General features: G+C 41.5%; 2 protein-coding genes across 5 annotated transcripts in view; both read left to right on the forward strand.

The window, feature by feature from the left end:
• The window catches only part of ROCK1 (Rho associated coiled-coil containing protein kinase 1), a 177726-nt gene extending 175900 nt beyond the window's left edge, over positions 1–1826 (forward strand). For both annotated transcript variants that reach the window (XM_074987345.1, XM_074987346.1), the window contains one exon: positions 304–1826. In XM_074987345.1, the coding sequence (XP_074843446.1) occupies positions 304–307 (4 nt within the window). In that variant the 3' untranslated portion in view covers positions 308–1826. The remainder of the gene's footprint in view (positions 1–303) is intronic.
• Positions 1827–5708: 3882 nt separating this feature from the next.
• USP14 (ubiquitin specific peptidase 14) overlaps positions 5709–18403 on the forward strand; it is a 43602-nt gene continuing 30907 nt past the window's right edge. For 2 of the 3 annotated variants that reach the window (XM_074987347.1, XM_074987349.1), the window contains exons 1-5: positions 5709–5857; positions 9495–9640; positions 10333–10365; positions 12836–12940; positions 15598–15701. In XM_074987347.1, the coding sequence (XP_074843448.1) occupies positions 5842–5857; positions 9495–9640; positions 10333–10365; positions 12836–12940; positions 15598–15701 (404 nt within the window). In that variant the 5' untranslated portion in view covers positions 5709–5841. Of the gene's footprint in view, positions 5858–6870; positions 6977–9494; positions 9641–10332; positions 10366–12835; positions 12941–15597; positions 15702–18403 lie in introns of all 3 variants that reach the window. The other variant, XM_074987348.1, reaches the window with a different exon arrangement.

Genomic DNA, 18403 nt, shown 5'->3' on the forward strand with positions numbered 1-18403 from the left:
ATTGCATACTTTAACCTTACAGATTCTCTAATTGTAGTTTTAAAATTTTATTTTTCTTATATAAAAATACTATGAATTAATTTTCATTTATTTATTAGATCACAAAATGTATTTACATTGACTTTTATGTGAGGTTTGTGGTTTTTTAAATTTACAAATATGTAAATATAGCTTTAGTGTTATGCCAAATATCAATTATAAAAATGTTGCTATGTGGAACATATTTTTTCCACTTAATTGCTTCATTAATATTAAGAAATTCCTTGTGATTTCTTCATTAATTGCAATGTGTTTTTCTTTCAGCTAAACATACATACTATAATTTATGGAATCTCATGGGATGCAGTCTGAGAAACTGGGCTTCTTTAACCACACAGAGCAGTGCAGACGAGCTGTTGTTCCTTTCAACACAACTATCACAGGCTTCAGGGTTAAGACTGCTGTTACTCTCTCCTTCTTGCTTTGGCACAAAAAGCACACTGAAGATGTTTTATTGCGGGTTTGCCTTAAGGTAGATTAGATTAATTATTACTATGTAATGCAAGTTAAAGCAAATAACGCTTAGCTCGGGATGTGAAAAAGGTGCTGCCTTTCCGGATTTATAAGAGAATGCTTGTCAATCATGATGAAATGCTGTCAACTTTCCTCATATCAATGAGAGAAAAGGATTGTTTGCCCTTTGGAGACGATATTTTATATCAAGATAAGTACTCAATCTTGAGCAGAGAAGGAAGATATCTCAAAATGAGAAGAACTGAATTTTCTTTTAAGACTCAGAGTTGTGCTCTTGAACAATGCAGAATTAGCTTAAAATTGAAGCCGTATAGTCACTTGAACTTCAGTGCCTTCACTGCAGAGCTCTTAACAGCCTTAATGCTAATTACCCATAACAGAGTGGTTAAAGTGTTAAAATATTTTGCATTATGCTTTACAAAATACTGATTCAGAAAGCGTAAAGGGATGGGGACAACAAACATTTAATCTATGCATTTTTGCCAAGCCATACTGAATTATTTTACTGTTAGAGGTATTAGAAACTAATTACAAAAGAACCAAGTTAGAAAGCATATTTTTGGGTACACGATTTCTGTAATTGTAGAACATATTACCTTACCGTTACGTGATAACGTACATTAAGTTAATAGACAGTTTAAAAATGTATGCACTGTTTGAAATATAAATTATTTGTAGAACACTTACAATGGGTGTTGCATTGCCCTTTTAGTGCCTTATTTTGAAATAATTGTATTATTGCCATGTCAATAAGTGCAGAAGTCTCAAAAACCTATTCTGCATCAGTAGTTTTACTGAACTTTAATTGGTATAAAGTATTGTAGATACTAGTTGCATTTCCTAAATTGAATGTTATCTTTGAATGAAAACTCCTGTTACAAAGGAAGAATTCTCATTCATAAGACAAGAGGTTTCCAGAAAATGTAAAACTCCTGTAACAGAGAACCAACAACCAGGTGTACTACCTGTGAAACTTTAAAAACTCCAGATAATTCAGGAATTAAGTATAAATGTTGTTTAACTCTTGCTTTGTAGCAGGGATACATTTGTGGTATGGACAGTATGGTTTTATTTTATTTTATTTTTTTAACCAAATACCTCCTCAATAATTTATAATGGCTTTGCAGTTGTGTATTAAATAAGAAGCACTGGAAAACTGATGCGTCCTCAGGACGATTTGCATGTTTCAAGTGGTGTTGAAAGCCGCACTGATGGATATGTAAGAATAAACATATCTGTTATTAATATGGTAATGACTCTGTGCTCATTCAATGAGAAATAAAAATAATTTATGGAAGGACCTTTTTGAAAAATGACTGGTATGGTGTTTTTGCTTTATTAAAGTGTACATTTCTTTGAGCACCCAGAAAATTTGCTATGAAGTAGGATGAACATATCAAAATATGATTTCAGTTTTAGTTTGAAAATGGTTGCATGTTCAGTTTGATGCAAGAAGCTGGTATAGTTGTACATGGTGACACACTGGGGAAAGAATAGCTCAGTGGTTAGAGTATTAGCCTGTAAAACCAGCATTGAGAGCTCAGTCCTTGAGGGGGGGCCCTTCAAAGGTCTGGGGGAGGGATAGTGATAGTCTATGAGGGCATGGGACTGGACTTCATGATCTCTCAAGATCCCTTCCAGTTTTATATCCTTATAAATTTATGTACAGTTTATGGAACTGAAGAATTTCTTGTTCTGCAACATGAACAAGTAAATACTATACTAACACAATACTTGATTTTCAGTTGAAGAAATCTGAGTGAACAACAGTAATAGTTCCTGAATCTAATATAATTGGTTAAAAAATGGAAATCTTTAACTGGTTTCAAGTATCAGAGAGGTAGCCAAGGTAGTCTGTATCTTCAAAAACAATAAGTCCTGTGGCACCTTATAGACAACAGTTAGTCTAACTGGTTTCAGTTATAATTTTAGCATAGCTAACAGTAAAATTCTGCTAAGCTTATTAATGTGTGTGTATTGTGTTAACATCTGGGAATGGAGGCGGGTAGTAATTTTTGATGGAGGGGGGTACTGCAAGATTTTGTAAGTGGTCCGGAGCCACGCTTTTTATGGAGGGGTTGTGGGGTCTGGGATGGAGGTTAGGTGTTGAAGGGAGCTTGAGGTGGGGGACTGGGGTGCAGAAAAGTGAGGGTCTGAGAGGGAGTTTGGGTGAAGGAGTGGGTTGTGACGTGGGGCAGGATATTTGGAGTGAAGAACCAGCATGTGGGTATGAGTGCAGGAGAGGATTTTGTCCTGGAGGTGGGATGTAGGTGTTAGGTGCAGGGTCTGAGAAGGAATTGTGATATGGGGAAGAGGGTGCAGAGAGTTTGGATGGTAAACCTGGGGCAAGGGATGGGGTGCAGGACCAATCAGAAGGAGGTGTTGTGGTGATGAGTTGCCCCCTTACATGGATGTGTAGCTATTACCTCAATTGCCCTATTTAGCACAAGACTTCTGTTCAATAGAGAGAGACTTTCTTTCAATCTGAAACAGATTTGGCCATGTCCATAAGTGGCCTAAATAAGAAAAATACATTTGAAGCTTTTTAGTAAGGGGCTTATTTGGTTAGCGCTTGCTTACAGGTACATACAAAATCCAAACTTGCCCATCTTCTCCCATTCAACCCCACCTTCAGAAAGTAAATGGATCAGATTTTGACTACTATGATTCAGAAATGAACATTATAAAGGACATTGATTTAAAAAAAAGTTGATAGGCATTTCCTCCCTATTTGGGGCCTACAGGGTCAGATACTTCTCAAAAAGCTGGGTTATTTTTGTATTGGTTTTCCAATTCCATTATGAATGACTGAATTTTTGTACTTGAGACTTAAAATTCTGCTGCCAAAACTCATACTTTATTGCAAGAACAATGTCATACTCAGTACAAGTGTTGAAGGCCTGAAAAAGATGCATCAAAAATATTAAGGTAGACAGTGACTTGCTAAAGAGGGTATGATTGTGAAGTAATGGATGGGCTTCATAGAATGCTTAAACACTGGGAATATGTGCCTGCACTAAAATTCTTTTTAAATTCTGCGATTTTTTACTTGAAAAAGATGATGTAATGAAATGTAAAATTACATTGATTTATATGTCTGGGATATGTTACAACTGAATATAATAAAGTCAAGACATGCAAATTACAGTTTGTGTGGTGGTATGCAGACACTGGTAATTGTTCACTCTAAGTGTAGCATACATACACAAGCCAGGAATATTTTGAATATTACACCCAGACAAATATATTCATTTTCAGAAAATCTTGACTATGACTAAAATGTATGAGAACGTCTTTTGGGGGGAAATAAGCTATCATTGAATATTTATTAAACATCCCACTGTACCATTTTGAGAAAAGGCATGGAACTATTATGGCTGCATCCTTCTACCTACTTATACCATCTTCAAGTAACTCATCTACATTCCCTCCCATTGAAATTTCACTACCCTATAGGGATATTTATCCACATGCATTGTAATACACTGCAAGGAGTGAATGTAAGATCTGAACATTCCAGAACTACAGTTAGGGGATAGTATAAATCAGAATAGCTCCAACAAAGTCAGTGGAGCTATGATGATATATACCTGGTGAGAACTGGAACAGACCCATTTCCAGAATCAATCTGGTCAATAATGGTCAAGGGTGGTTGCTTTTTTTCCCTTTTTTTATTTCTTGCTTGTGCTGCATCCTCCTTCCCTGTTTGCATCCTAAGTCTTCTCTACAAGAGGAAACATGATTCCTTAGCATGAGTAGGATGCCAAGACTGTCTGTATGAGCCTCTCCCTCCTCAAGTCTTTGGGTCCCTGCTGAAGGAAGTACAAAACAAAACAAACCACTGATGGTTAAATAACTGAAGCAAAAATGTCAAAATGGAAGGGGCAGACATCTCCAAAGAATGGGAAAAAATGCCATAAAAATTCCCATGGATCTAACAGCAACAAAGACAGATGTGGAAGAAACTACCTCAAAAACACCACTTGCTGCGGGGGCCTCCGGCATCTAAAAGGGTAAGTGAATCCTAGTATCAAAGAACCTAGGGTCTTCATCATCCTCCCATGTGTTCTTGTGCAACCCTGAATAAGTCAAATCCTTCCATGGCAAGGAAAAAGGCAACATGTTACCCTCAGCCATGCACAGGAAATACTTCTACATATAAAGTGGTAGAGCAGGGTTGGGCAGTAAGTTGCCTGTGCACTGGACAGTTTGCCAGGCTTAGCCCCTACGGGGCTGCCAGACTATTTAGGAGTGGTTGCTTACACCTGTCATTTGTGGTTCACTGTTCCTAGCCAAACTGGGAAGTTGTGGCCCAGCCTGCAATGCTTCCAGCAGCTGATATTAGCAAACAGCAGTGAACCATGATCTAGGGAAACGGTGACAAGTCATAGCTGCAAATGCACAGGTGTATAGAGTCTGGCAGCCCACCAGCTATTTATGGCAAACTGCATCTCGCCCGCCAGCCAGTTCTTGCCCACCCTGGGTCAGGGGAAAGTGACTCAGAACACTGTGATCAGGTGCAGGTTCAATGTCACCTCCCCAGTAAGCAAGGGATTAACTCTTTCCTGCCTTTGCACAAGAATCCAAGGAACTAAAACGAAAGTAGGTGGGAAGTGGGGCAGCAGCCTCGGTGCATCTTCTCTCCCTCTTTCTCAGGTGTCCATTAGCTTCAACTGCTGCCCAGGCGATTTAAAACCCCACCCGAACCACCATGGCCACAGAGAAGGGACAGACCAGCCTCCTTAGCGTGGTGCCAGCCACAGGATGAGTGGGGGCCGCTGCCAAGTGCCCCATCCTAGCTGCCCCCCCCGCTTGTGGGGCCGTGGATGGTCTGGGGCTGGCCGCAGGAGCTAGTGAGCCGATACTGCAGCAGTGGGAAGCGGAGCGACGCAACCGCCTGCGGCCGGCTCCCGGGCCCGCTGCGTGAAGCAGAGCCTCACCCCTTCTGCTGCCCGGCACCAGGCCCCACAGCGGCCCTTGCGGCAGCAGAAGTGCAGTGACAAACCGCCAGCCCTGCAGGGAGCCGCATGACCCGCGGGCTATGAACGGCAGCCCCCACCCTTACAGCGACTGTCAGGACGGCCGCCCCCCCCCCCCCCCGCAGGTGGGGGCTGCTCAGTCCCTGCCCGGGCCTCGCCGGCCACGTGACGGGAAGCGCCGGCGCCCCTTCCGGAGCGGCGCGCGCCGTTCCCCCCCCCGCCACTTCCGGCGCCCAGGCTCCGCTTGCAGCGTCATCGCGAAGGGCCGGTTTGAATGAGACCCTGAGAGGGACGCGCCGCCGCCGCCGCCGCTGCCCGCTAACGCCCCCTCCGGGACGCGCCGCCCGCCATGCCGCTCTTCTCAGGTGAGCCGCCTCGCCCCCCCCGCGGGCGCCCGCCTCGGGCCGCTCCCGCCTCAAAGTGCCCCTAGGCCTGGGGCCCGGGCAGAGGCCGCCCGCCGGACCCGCTTGCTGCGAGGGGAATGGGGCGGGGGCAGCTCGTGTGGTCTGGCGGCAGCTCTCGGGCTTTGCGCCGCATGTGCCCCCGCTTCAGTCCCGCCCTGTAGCCCCGCGTGCCAGTAACAGAGGGGCGTGCGGGGCAGCCTCAGAAATGCAGCCACGTCAAGCGAGCGCCGCCTGGCGTGACGGGTCTGACTTTTGTGCCTGTCTCCTCCTCCGGGCGGCTGGGGAGAGGGGCGTGTTACCCGTGCGCCGCGGCGGCGGGCCGTGCCGCGCGGGTCCGCTGTGCCCGTGCACGTGTGCGCTGCTGGGGCGTGTATAAACCCACTGTTACTGTTCTACCTGTTTGTCTAAACACGCAGCTGTTCGCCAAAGGAAGTAACTGCGCAGGCACTTCTCCTAAGGGAGGCCCGTCACCCTGCACGATTTAAAAAAAATGCTGCACCGTTTTACTCAGTGGTTTGATCGTTGGTCGACTAAATCCAGGGTTGTGAGTTGGGTCCTTGAGGGGGCCATTTCGGGGTCTGGGGCAAATAGATTAAAAAAATCTGTCATGGATGAGGCTTGGTCCTGCCAAGAGGACAGAGGACTGGATTTGATGACCTCTGGAGGTCCCTTCCTGTTCTATGAGATGTGTGTCTTTTCCAGTTAATACTAGAGAAATGGCACATTTGCTTCTCATCCCACTCACTTCTGTTTCCACCAATGAAAGTGACTGACAAAACCTGTATGAACCAGAAGTGCCCACCTTGTCGGCTCTCTTGAGGGAGTTACTGCTGGTGTGTCTGCATTTCACAGTTTACTCCCACTCCCCAGCCTGTGGGAAGATTTCAGTGCTTAATTAACAAATTTAAAATGGCAGTGTGAATTAATGTATTTCTCTATCTCCCTGCAACCTGAACTGTGGTTTGCAAATTGAGACCTTGTTTGGAGTTGGTGAATGTGGCTTCTCAGACGTCTGGTTTTGAATATTCTTTTATTACCAGAGTATCATTACTACTCACCCACCCCAATGCTTTTCAACAGGTAGCCTGACTTCTATTTTAGTTCGTATCTTTATTTATAATATTCTATTGCCTTATCAGTATCACTGATATTTAACATTTAGTTGATGAGTTGTATGTTGGAAAGTGCTCAAAACTTCTATTACAATAGCTTAAATAATGGAGGAATTGTGTACAGTATGTTTGTTGCTTTGGATGTTAAAGTATTAAAGGTAATGGTATCTGAGATTATAAGATTTGTCTTCCAGTGAATTTAACCTTCAGATTGGATGCTTGTGTGATTACAGTAGACGCCCGACTTACATGGAGGTTGTGTTCTTGTGCAACCCCACGTAAGTCAAATTTTGTGTAACTCAGGGGAGCCAGTAAGCTGACCAGCGTAGCATTGCTGGTCAGTTTCCAGTGTCCTGTGAGTGGTGGGCAGCCCAGATCCTAGTGCTGGGCTACCTACTGCTCACAGGAGAGGGGAAACTGACCAGCACTGCTGCGCTGGTCAGTTTTGCCTGTTCCTGGCAGGGGCAGCACCCAAGGGGCAGCAACCTGACTCTCACCACTGACAGGAGCAGAGAAACTGCTACTGTCAGGGGTAACAGAGAGGTAGTGGTGTTCAACTCATCACTGAATAAATCATTTGGTTAGTCTTTAAAGTGCTACATTTCTGCTGCTTTGTTCTGTCTGGGGTGGCAGCCTGACAGAAGCAGGGAGGTTCTGAGTGGTGGGCAGCCTGGAGCTGGGCACCAGCTCCCTGCCACTTGGAGTCACATTAACCTGAGTTACACACACTCAAGTTGCAGTATCTCGGGGTTCTACTGTATTAGTAGGATTTACATAAGAGCTCTTTTGTTTTGTAGTCCAAATCCATCTGTGTTTGAACAAGTTGCAGAAGTGATTGGAAAATATCCCTTAAAGAATGACTGACTGTAAAACACCGATTAAGCAACTTACATCATGGCAACAAACAAATGAGAAAAGTCTTCGTTTTGTTATGGCAAAAAATTATAACTGAATAGGAAGTTTTCTGACTGATTATTTTGTTTGTGTGCCAAAATATTTGAACCAGTAAATTAACTATTTAAGATCACCCAGAGGTCATTTCCCGTAATCCACTATTCTGCACTTATATAAATGATGGAAGACCCTTCATTCAATTGTGGATGCTTTATCCCTTTTTGAAAAACCCTAAGTCGATGGTTTGATAGGGACAAAAATACTGCTGTAACTGATAGAAGGAAAATTGTTGTGTCTGTAATCAATTTGCCTGGTAAGAGTGTAGCCTTATTATAGAGTGTGCTGCATTTTGTGTTTTCAGCTTTGTACAGTAAACCCTTGAAATATGCAGCTTCAAGTTGCATGTAACTCTCTTCAATGTGAGTTAACCGCAACTTGAAGCATCTCTGCAGCTGTCAACCTGCCTAGCTGACTTCAGATGCAGGCAGTTAGGCAGGCTAAGAGCCCCTTATCCCTGCCTTCCCCCAGTAGCGCGGCTGTTAGCTTGGTGGGCTGTTCAGTTTCCCAGGTCCCACGAGAGGCAGGGAGCTGGGAACCAAACGGCAGCCTGGTTCCCAGCTCCCCACCGTGACTTGCGCGAAAATTTGAGTTATGTGGAGGTTGAACGCAACCCCTATGTAGCTCAGGGCTTTACTGTAGTAATATTCTGAAATAATGAGTAGAAATACACAACAGCATTTGATGTAACACACCAATTGAAGATGTACATGCTGGAAAACCATACTGTTTATTCTGAAGACTTTCTCTGCCACGGGTCAACCTATCAACTGTTGCAGTGCTGTGCCATGCGTGGTTTCAGGCTGTACTGCTGAGAGAGACAGTTGCTTAAAATATGCAAATAACTGGGTTTGGACATTCCTATTATGTCCAACTACACTGATGTAAAATCATTTTGTTGAGTGGACTGTACAAGCAATAAAGCACTTAAAAATAGTGATAACGTAACTAGAGCTACAAACTTAACGTACCATTCAGCTGCTAAAGCAAGATAATTTGAGTACGTAATTGACTTGCTTTGTGGAGTTAATGTAAATAATTTTCACCACCAGAAGTACTAGCAGTTGTTAAATAGAAGTTTCGTTTTGGAAGAATAAAGTGTTTATCTCACAGAGAATTATGCATACCGACCTTTGAATGATAATAATATTTGAATTCAGTGAGGTCCATCCATGGGGAAATTAACTTTCTAATGATTGCTGAAGTTTGGCCAGAGAAATAAACTTTGTTTCATTTTATTATGAAACATGAATTGAGCATTGACACACTGTACAATGCTGTTCAGAACAGAGTTTACACTTGCTTTACAGAATCATATTTACACTTGTTTTGAAGAATGTATTCTTATAGCTGAGACTGTTGCATCTTGAATAATAATTTAAAACTAGTCGATTGTCAACCTGAAAGTGAATGTAGAGTGGGGTGCTAAGGTCTTTCTTATTTAAAAGTAGTATATACTCAAAAGTTAATTCTAGAAATTAAATAAACCCATCTGGAAGAGAATAATCTACATATGTTATGTGTTGTCTTTGTAGTGAACGTAAAGTGGGGGAAAGAGAAATTTGATGGTGTCGAGCTGAATACTGATGAACCGCCAATGGTGTTCAAGGCTCAGCTTTTCGCATTGACTGGAGTTCAACCAGATAGACAGAAAGTTGTAGTGAAAGGAGGAGCTCTAAAGGTAGAAATCACCATTAACTTTCTTGTATTTGTTTAATTCTGTTTAATGTTCTGCTTAAAGTTTAATCAACAGTAAGACTGTAATAGTACAAATAGATAAATGAGACCGCAGGCAGTTCACAAAAAGCGCTAAGTAATGTGTTGATGCTGTAGAGTCTATCGTTTGTTACTGAAAAAATGTTTTGTAGTATCCAGGTTAATTAAATGGTGGTCAACACAAACCAGTATTTAAAATTTTTCTGCGCCCTTATGTACCAAGATAATCTCTTGGTATTTTCCTTACTGTCTAAGAAATTAGTAGTACTTGACCACAATTTTCTTACTGTATGGCTCGGTTAAGAATTTTAACTTATTTCTGTGCTACAGCCAGTGAAAGTGATCCAGAGTGGATAGTGTATGTTTTGCCAGGTACTTTTTTATGCCAACATGACATAATTTGGGCAATTTGTCTTGAGCAATTTCTCTTCCTGAGCTGTTTGTAAAATTATAAAGAGCCATCGAGAAAAGAATATCATGCTATTTTTTTATTTAGTTTAGATCAACACAAGATTGGAACAAGAGTAGACTCTAGTAAAATGTTAACAGTACTGTGATGTTCTGAGACAAATGTTGGTGAAAGCATAAATTGGCTTTTTTGAATCTTCTAAAAATGCTGTAAGACAGTAACACACCCTTTTCTTTCCTTCTAAATAGGATGATGAGTGGGGCAACATCAAAATCAAGAATGTGAGTATGGTGAAAAATTCACTTGTATACTGGTAAACTGCTAAAACTTTGTTCATTTTATTATAGTGATGGTCTTTTTAAGAGTCATCATTTCCATGATGATTGGGGTGATATCCTTATGATTTTCAAGAAACGCTAAGAATGCTATAGTGAAGATTGCAGAAATAATGGGAGAGAGACACTTAATCAGAATTCATATAGGTATTGTATTGAAGCTAGAGTGGCCATTAGTCTGTCTGCTTTTAGACTAAATAGTAGTTTTAGGACACAGTTGCAGAAGGGTAGTCATGTTAGTCTGCAGCTTCACAAATAAGAAGCAGTCCTGTAGCATTTTAGAGACTAAATAATTTATTAGGTCGTGGGCTTTCAAGGATAAGACCCACTTTTTCAGCTGATTGGAACAGAAATGAATCCAGGCTTTACATACCAGAGGGAGGGGGAGAAATTTTACCTGTCACTAGTGGGACCAGTTGATGAAGCAAATTTTCCTATTCCTGTGAATATCAAAGGTGGGGAAATTGCCTTAGTAACACATAAGGTAATTGAGAACTCTGTTAAAATTCTGCAAAATAACCTTACCACAATATCAGAATCGGAATTCATTTGCAAATTTGACACACAACCCTTTTTTTCCCCCTCTCTTCCACTGTATAAACCCAGGATTCTCTCTTTCTATGCAGTCATCTGAAGAAGTGGGCCTTACCCAAGAAAGCTCATGACCTAAGGTGCTACAGGACTGCTAGTTTTAGGAAATAGTTCTCGCTCCAAAGCATAATTTTAAAAATCCCCACACTGGGTCTCCTAACTTTTGTTCTCTGCAAATATGGTGAGAGAACCTTATGACCTAGACCTGTGTGGAAATTAAAGTTTTCCTGATATTCTTTGAGTTTTGTATTGCATTTTACATTGATAACCACTACTTAGTCAATTGCTCCGCTTAAACTTATAGGTAAGTGGCTTTCAGCAATTTCACTGCCGAGATTTAATTGCAATTTTTCTATTCCCTTTGGTAATGCAAAATATTCTTCATGTATTTCTATTGTTCTTTCCCTGTAGCCAGTTGGCTCTTTTTCTCCACGCATACATATTGTCTCCTTATTATTCTCATTGCCCAGTGAAGGGTAGAGGTTGCTCCTCAGCTCTCCCTGCTGGTTCTCTTTTTTGCATGAACTTAGGAGTTCTCTTCCCTTTAGATTCAGCACCAGTTGGTTAGGAAGGGGATCTCTGAACAGGCGGAGGAAGGTTCCTTGACTCCCTTAGCTTCTTGGTAGCTCTCCACCACTTACTGTGCAGTGCCACAGGGTGGTTCAGGAGATCGAAGAGCTATGGCAAAGGCACTATTATGATGTGGGCTAAAGATAGATGAATTTGTAGTCTTGCATTGTGTACCAGGTGCCTGGTAGCCTTCTTCCAATAATCTAACTGCATTTTGGGATATTTTAAGGAATGTACAATTCTTGGGGTGAGTCTCTGAACACTTGTTACAGATTTTCAGATATAGCCTCTGGCAGTAATGTGGCATAAACGTGAGGGAAAAATGGGTGGGAAGTGTGTAAAATCTGTTCTCTGGCGGTAATGTGGAACATTTCCCACCCATTTTTCCCTCACGTTTATGCCATCTTGGCCATCCTAGATCAAATATTTCTTACTCAAATAGCTCCCTCTGTCCTCAGAAGTGGCAGTTCCTTCACCTGTAGTATTCCCATCCAAAACACACAAGCCATTCACCGTGGTAGCGAATTCTGTCAGACCCCTCTAATCACCCCTAAATCCTTAACCAAAGAAGGGTAAATTTCTTCCTATTCAGAGTAGTCTCAGTTTGACTAATCAGTAACTTTTGCACATGCAGATAGAGATTGTTGTTAACTTTATTTTATTTAAACATAGTTCTGACTCCTAAATTCTTGAGGACCAAAACTGGAGAAAATAGGGGTAAAATAGTTTCCCTTGTACTGGAGTATGAAAGAATTTTGACTCTTGAAGGTTTGAAAATGGATTTTTTTTATTTGAGGGTATTTTGTGGCTCTTTTTTAAATTGAACCTGATCTTAGTCATAACTATTTATTAGAATAATTTTGACGATTGACAGGCAGAGTGGCCAGGCCAAATGGAAGCTTGCATCAAAAATACTATGACATTTTTCCTGTTGTGCATTTTCCACATAATTAGAAAGTTAGCAGTCCTGGTTAGAGATTAACGGGATAATTTTTGTAGTTTTCAAGAAGGAAATTCAGTCGAAACAGGAAAAGAATAAAGCTGTGGATTCACTTCACATTTGGTTTCGTTAGTTACCTTCATCTTTAGAAATAGTAATACAGTATCAAATTGACTTTTTAAGAGAACACGCTTTATCTCCACTAGGAAATATCTGAAATTACCAAATTTTAGAGGTATGCAGATTTCTGCTTTACTGCACTTGTATTTTATGGATGTTCTTTAATTTGTCTGATTACATCTGCTGTGTTTACAGGGAATGACCTTATTAATGATGGGGTCTGCAGATGCACTCCCTGAAGAACCAGTAGCTCGACCAGTGTTTGTGGAAGACATGACAGAAGAGCAGTTAGCCTCAGCTGTAAGCATACTTTCACATTGTGAAAGGGGGACGGGTAGCTCTGTGGTTTGACCATTGGCCTTCTAAACCCAGGGTTGTGAGCTCAATCCTTGAGGGGGCCATTTAGGAATCTGGGGCAAACAGGGTTTGTTTTGTTTTGTTTTTTAAATCTCAGGGATAGTGAGGTCCTCCTGTGAGTGCAGGGGGCTGGACTTTATTATCTCTCAAGGTTCCTTCCAGTTCTGTGAGAGAGAGAGAGAGCTCCATATTATTAGTATTATTACTTTACGTCTGAGATTCCTGTTACTTTTGAATAGTTGCACTTTTCAGTGTATTGATCATTTTTATTTGAAAGTGAATCTTAAGCTATAGTTTGTTTACTTACCATTTATCATTTATTTTAGATACTAGAAAGATGTTTGATAGTGTAACGTGACTTAAGAAATGATACAACGTTTGCTTTAATTTGTAGCTCATTTAACTACTATAATTTGACTTGCAGCAATTCTATTGTGGAATGATAGGCAGGTGGTAGAACCTCAGAGTTATGAACTGACCGGTCTACCGCACACCTCATTTGGAACCAGAAGTACACAGTTAGCTGGGGAGTGGAGTGGGGAGGATAGCCAGTACAGTACTGGGCTTCCCTGAACATTAGATTATTAGCTGTGTCCAGTTACTTGGTGGCTTTTCCATAGGTACAATAGTGTGCCCTGGAAATATCTTAATCTCTGTGGCTGTTTCTACACAGGCCAATTCCTTCGGAAGTGTTCTTCCAGACTCTAAAACGCTGTGTAGAAGTGCGGCCCTGGGGGGTCTTCTGGAAGGAAGTCCTCCTTCCGGATGTGGCTCCTTCCCAAAAATTTTCAGGAAGAAGGGGCCTCTGGAAGAAGGATTTCCTTCCAGAAGCTCGCCGCTCCCCAGGGCCGCGCTTCTACACAGCATTTTGGAGTCTGGAAGAACAGTCTTCTGGACTCCAAATCACGTGGCATTATGCTAATGAGGCTCAGGGAATTTGCACCCGCACCTCATTAGCAGCTTTCGCTATGTGTGTAGAAACAGCCCTTGTGTGTTGTTTGTTTCTGGTGGACAATTTGAAACTCTTTTTGAAACTGCTTGTGTAGAACAAGGGTGGGAAAAATACAGTATGGGGCTGAATCTGGCCCACCATGATCCTCCAGGCTGGAGCCAGAAGGAAATGTCCTGTGGCCTAGTCGGGCAACAGAGTAGTCCATTTGCCTACTGTGGCCCCAGCTATGCCACTACTGCAAGTGTGAATCCCCTCCCCCCGCCCCATCAAATATAATAGTAGAAAACTGCAGCCCGTGACCATGCAGAAAATACGTTGTGTCCACCAGCAAAAATTAGTGCCTGCCCCTGTAGTAGAAGGGATCTTCTTTGATAGAGAAGGACCCTGAGGGGAGAAACTTAACAGTGTTTGGAAAGTTTCAGTAGTTTGGGATATATTTTTTAATAACTTGAATAGTTTTGTTTGTCCTTAATCTGAACTATGAGTTTTTTGTGGTATTTTTTTTAATTAAAGTAGAACAGCCAAGGTGACTTCTGAACACTGGGCTACTGCAATTTGAAACAATAATTCTATTATAAATATCGGTATGTTGACAGTTTTGTAATTTAGGATTGACATGTACTTAAATACTTATGTAGGAGCTCCCTATGGTCTCAGAGGAAAATAATTACCACTTAAATTACATAACCCTATGAGACTCTAGCTAGCCAGTCCCATAGACTAACTGTAAATAAGAGGCAAAAAAGGAGACATTCATCTTGGATAAAATGTGGAGAACTCATTAATTTTTCTTTTATCCAAATGTTATGCATTTGTATTTTGACATCTGAATTTCAAGTACTCTTTTTAATGAACATGCTATACAGATTATGTAGCTAGATTAATTCTTTCCCCCCAGATTATCCCAATGCATAACTGACTCATTTTGTACAAATACATTTTTCCTGACATCTGGCTCACTTTTTATTAAATAAGTTTTACAAATACCTTAATGTATTTGGACATTTATTTTTAATGGCTCCTGAAATTGTGGTCCAATTGTTATGTTAATATTACTATTTTCTTTTAAGAATTTAGATCAGTATTTTTAAAATGTGAGCTTCGGAAATTTACGAAAGCTTTTAAAATTCCTCCTTGTATGCTAATGATAAAGCAAAAGCATTATTTTAACAAATTAACTTTGGGTTTAATTGCTTTTCAGAGTTCTGAAAACATAGATTTTGTTTTAACCTTGATCAGAGCAATTGTCAGGAAAACATTTTTAGTTTTAATTTGATTATAATTTGAACCTTTGTATGTCTGCCTTTCAAGAGATTTGTCCTCTAAATTTCATTTATTTGTTACACCAAAGCATACACAAAAATAAAATTAAGCACTTTTGAATGTTTTAAAAGCACTAAAGTGCACCAAAACATAAAATGTGTCAAACTACCAAGGCACTAGAACTGGGAAATAAACACACTTTATAAAAATAAACTTGAATAAATAGATTTACTAGAGGAAATTTGATGCAAAATGGTGGTTGGTCAAGTTTCTTTAATTTTAAATGCGTCCTGTTTTAACAAGGTACTGTGAGAGTTACAGTATTTATACCAGAATAAATTCGTGTCTCTCAAACCTTCAAGCATCGTATATATTTCCTTGACAGATGGAATTACCCTGTGGTTTGACAAATCTTGGCAACACTTGTTACATGAACGCTACAGTTCAGTGTATCCGCTCTGTGCCAGAATTGAAAGAGGCCCTTAAGAGGTAGGATTCAGCATAAAAGTACCGTACTTAAATTAAAAGTGTTTCTTTGGATTATGAAGTGTCTGATTTATAAAACTGTCATCTTATTAGGGCTGCAAACTTCAGAATGATTGCGTTTGTTACATCTTTGTCCTTGGTAAGAATTAAAAACCGTACATGATTTGTATTGTAAACATAAAGCTGCATATTTATACGAGCTAAAATATTTGTAATGGAGCGTTGATTCCGTCTCACTAAAAAGTTCACATCCAAGTTCTGATGTAGTCTATTTCAAATAAGACTTCAAAAACCTGTTCAGGTGAGTTGCTAAAGTGTGATCACTCTTCGGGGTTGTTAACATGTATATTCAGGTTTTATCGAATGTATCCTAATTAGGGTCCTACCAAAAATCACAGCCCATTTTGGTCAAGTCCACAGTCATAAGCTTTTAAAAACAGAAATGTAATTATTTCAGGTATTTAAATCTTAAATCTCACATTGTGTTGAGGGGGTGCTCTGCTGCTGCTGTCAGTGGTGCTGCCTTTAGAACAGGGTCATTGGAGAGTAGTGGCTGCTGGCTGAGGATCTCAGTTCTGAAGGCAGAGCTACCATCAGTAGTGCAGAAGTAAGGATGGTTGGTATGGTATGTCCACTCTTACTTCTCTGCTAATGCCTGCAGACCTGGACCTTCAGTCAGCACCTGCCACTCTCTGGCCCTTAGCTCTGAAGGCAGCAGTACAGAAGAAAGGGTATGGTTTTGCCATTCTTACTCCTGCACTTCTACTGGCAGGCACCATCTTCAGAGCTGGAGACTCAGCCAACAGCTGTCACTCTCCAGCTACCCGACTCTTCAGGCAATGCAAAAGCAAGGGTAGCAATACCACGACCCCTGCTAAAATAACCTTGTGATCTCTTGCAACTTCCTTTTCAGACCGGACACCCAGTTTGGTAAATGCTGATTTCTCTCCTGTGAAATCTGCATAATATAGGGTGTAAAATCAAACAAAAGACCAGAATTCACAGAGGGATACCAAATTTTATGGTCCGTGATGTGTTTTTCATGGTCAGGAATGAAGTAGGCCCTAATTATGATCTTTCTTAAAACAAAATGAAACCAAAAATCTGTGTTACATAATTAACTTAAGAAACAAACCTCTGTTCTTTGCTAAAACACTTTTCCATAACTCCATCCAATTAGTTTATCAAACTGTCCAACTACAGATAATATAGTTTGTGATCAGTACATTAATTTTTGTTGGCAACACAATGAAATTTTAGTTTGTAAATCCACAAGCATTTTTAGCACACTTGATATTTCCTGATTTTCCTGACTCTTCTGGATTGCGATCTGGAAACAACCAATTTCTATGCTGATTTAACTGTGAGTAATGCATAGAAGGTTTTGCTACTGACTTGAGGGTCTGCTCTTCCAGACTTACCTTTGGAGAATTGCAGTGTGAGAGTGCCAATAGGCATGCAATATGAGAGATTCCTAATGTTCAAAAATTGTGAGGATAATGGTCATTTAGTTGGGATTACTTGACTTATGCAGAATGATCAAAACTTCTGCATTTGACTTGATTCCCACAGTACTCCTAAGGGAATTTTGTGCCAAAAAAATTCTATGCCAAAAAAAAAAAAAACCCTGCAAATTTCTTTTGTTAATAAATAAATGCAGCATAGCAGAGGGGAGCACAGATCACATGTGATAGATTACCTTACAGCTCTCCTTCTGACCCCCATCTTAGGACGTGGACTTGGCAGTGAGGCTGCACCTGACCATGGCATAGTACAGAGACTGTGCCTGCCCTTCTACATCAGGTGTGGGCAGGCAGGCCCAATCCAGGAGGATGCAAGTATGGTGGGCTTGATGTGGGGTAGGGAGGTTCTAGGTGGGGCAGTTTAGGTGCTAGTGGCTCAGTGGAAAGTCTGGATGAGAGTAACAGTGTGAATGGAGTTAGAGGTGTAGAGGCAAGGGGACGCTGGGGGGGCTGGGGCAGGTGAAAGTGGCTCAGGCTCTGCTGGGGGTGTATGGGGTAGGGCTTGGATGGCGGGGGCTGGGGGCATAGGGCTTGGTCCAATGTGGTTCTGGGTGCAGCTGGTTAGGACTCAGTGCTCTGGAAATCCATGTGAATAGGCACTGAGGCTTGTTGGGATGGGGGTTTGAGTGTGGGGGCTTGGCAGGGTGTGTGTAAGGTGTAGAGACTGGTAATTCTGGTGCAGGGGGTAGGGCTTAATGGGGAAGTGGTCCAGGTGCGGGGTTAGCGTCCGGATGCAGGGAGAAGTGCTTGCTGGCGGAGCAGGGCTTGGTGGGGAAGGCTAGGTGTGTGGGGGGGCTCATTGGGTATGGGAACATCTGGATGTGTGGGGATGGATGGGCAGGAGCAGCTCCCCTCCTCTGTGCCGGAGGAGCTAAAGGAGCAGGAAATGGGGAGTGTGTAGAATTTCCTGCAACCAGGGATGGATTTGACGCAGCCCTAGCTGCTCTCTGCAGGAAAAGTATGTTCTTCACCCAGTACAACTATCTGCTCCAGTCACAGGATAGGAGTCACTTTTGGAGGTGTTGTGGAGTGTAGGGAATGAGGAGATCTGTGACATGAATTCTTCACCCACATATTGATGTAGAATTCCCTCAGGAGTGCCTGTACAGTAATACTGATTGTTCAAATAATTATTCAAACAAATTGCCTTTTATTCTATTGAATAAATATTTGTCTGTTAAA

The sequence above is a fragment of the Carettochelys insculpta genome, chromosome 2 (genome assembly GCF_033958435.1).
Source record: "Carettochelys insculpta isolate YL-2023 chromosome 2, ASM3395843v1, whole genome shotgun sequence".
NCBI classification, from domain to species: Eukaryota; Metazoa; Chordata; order Testudines; family Carettochelyidae; genus Carettochelys; species Carettochelys insculpta.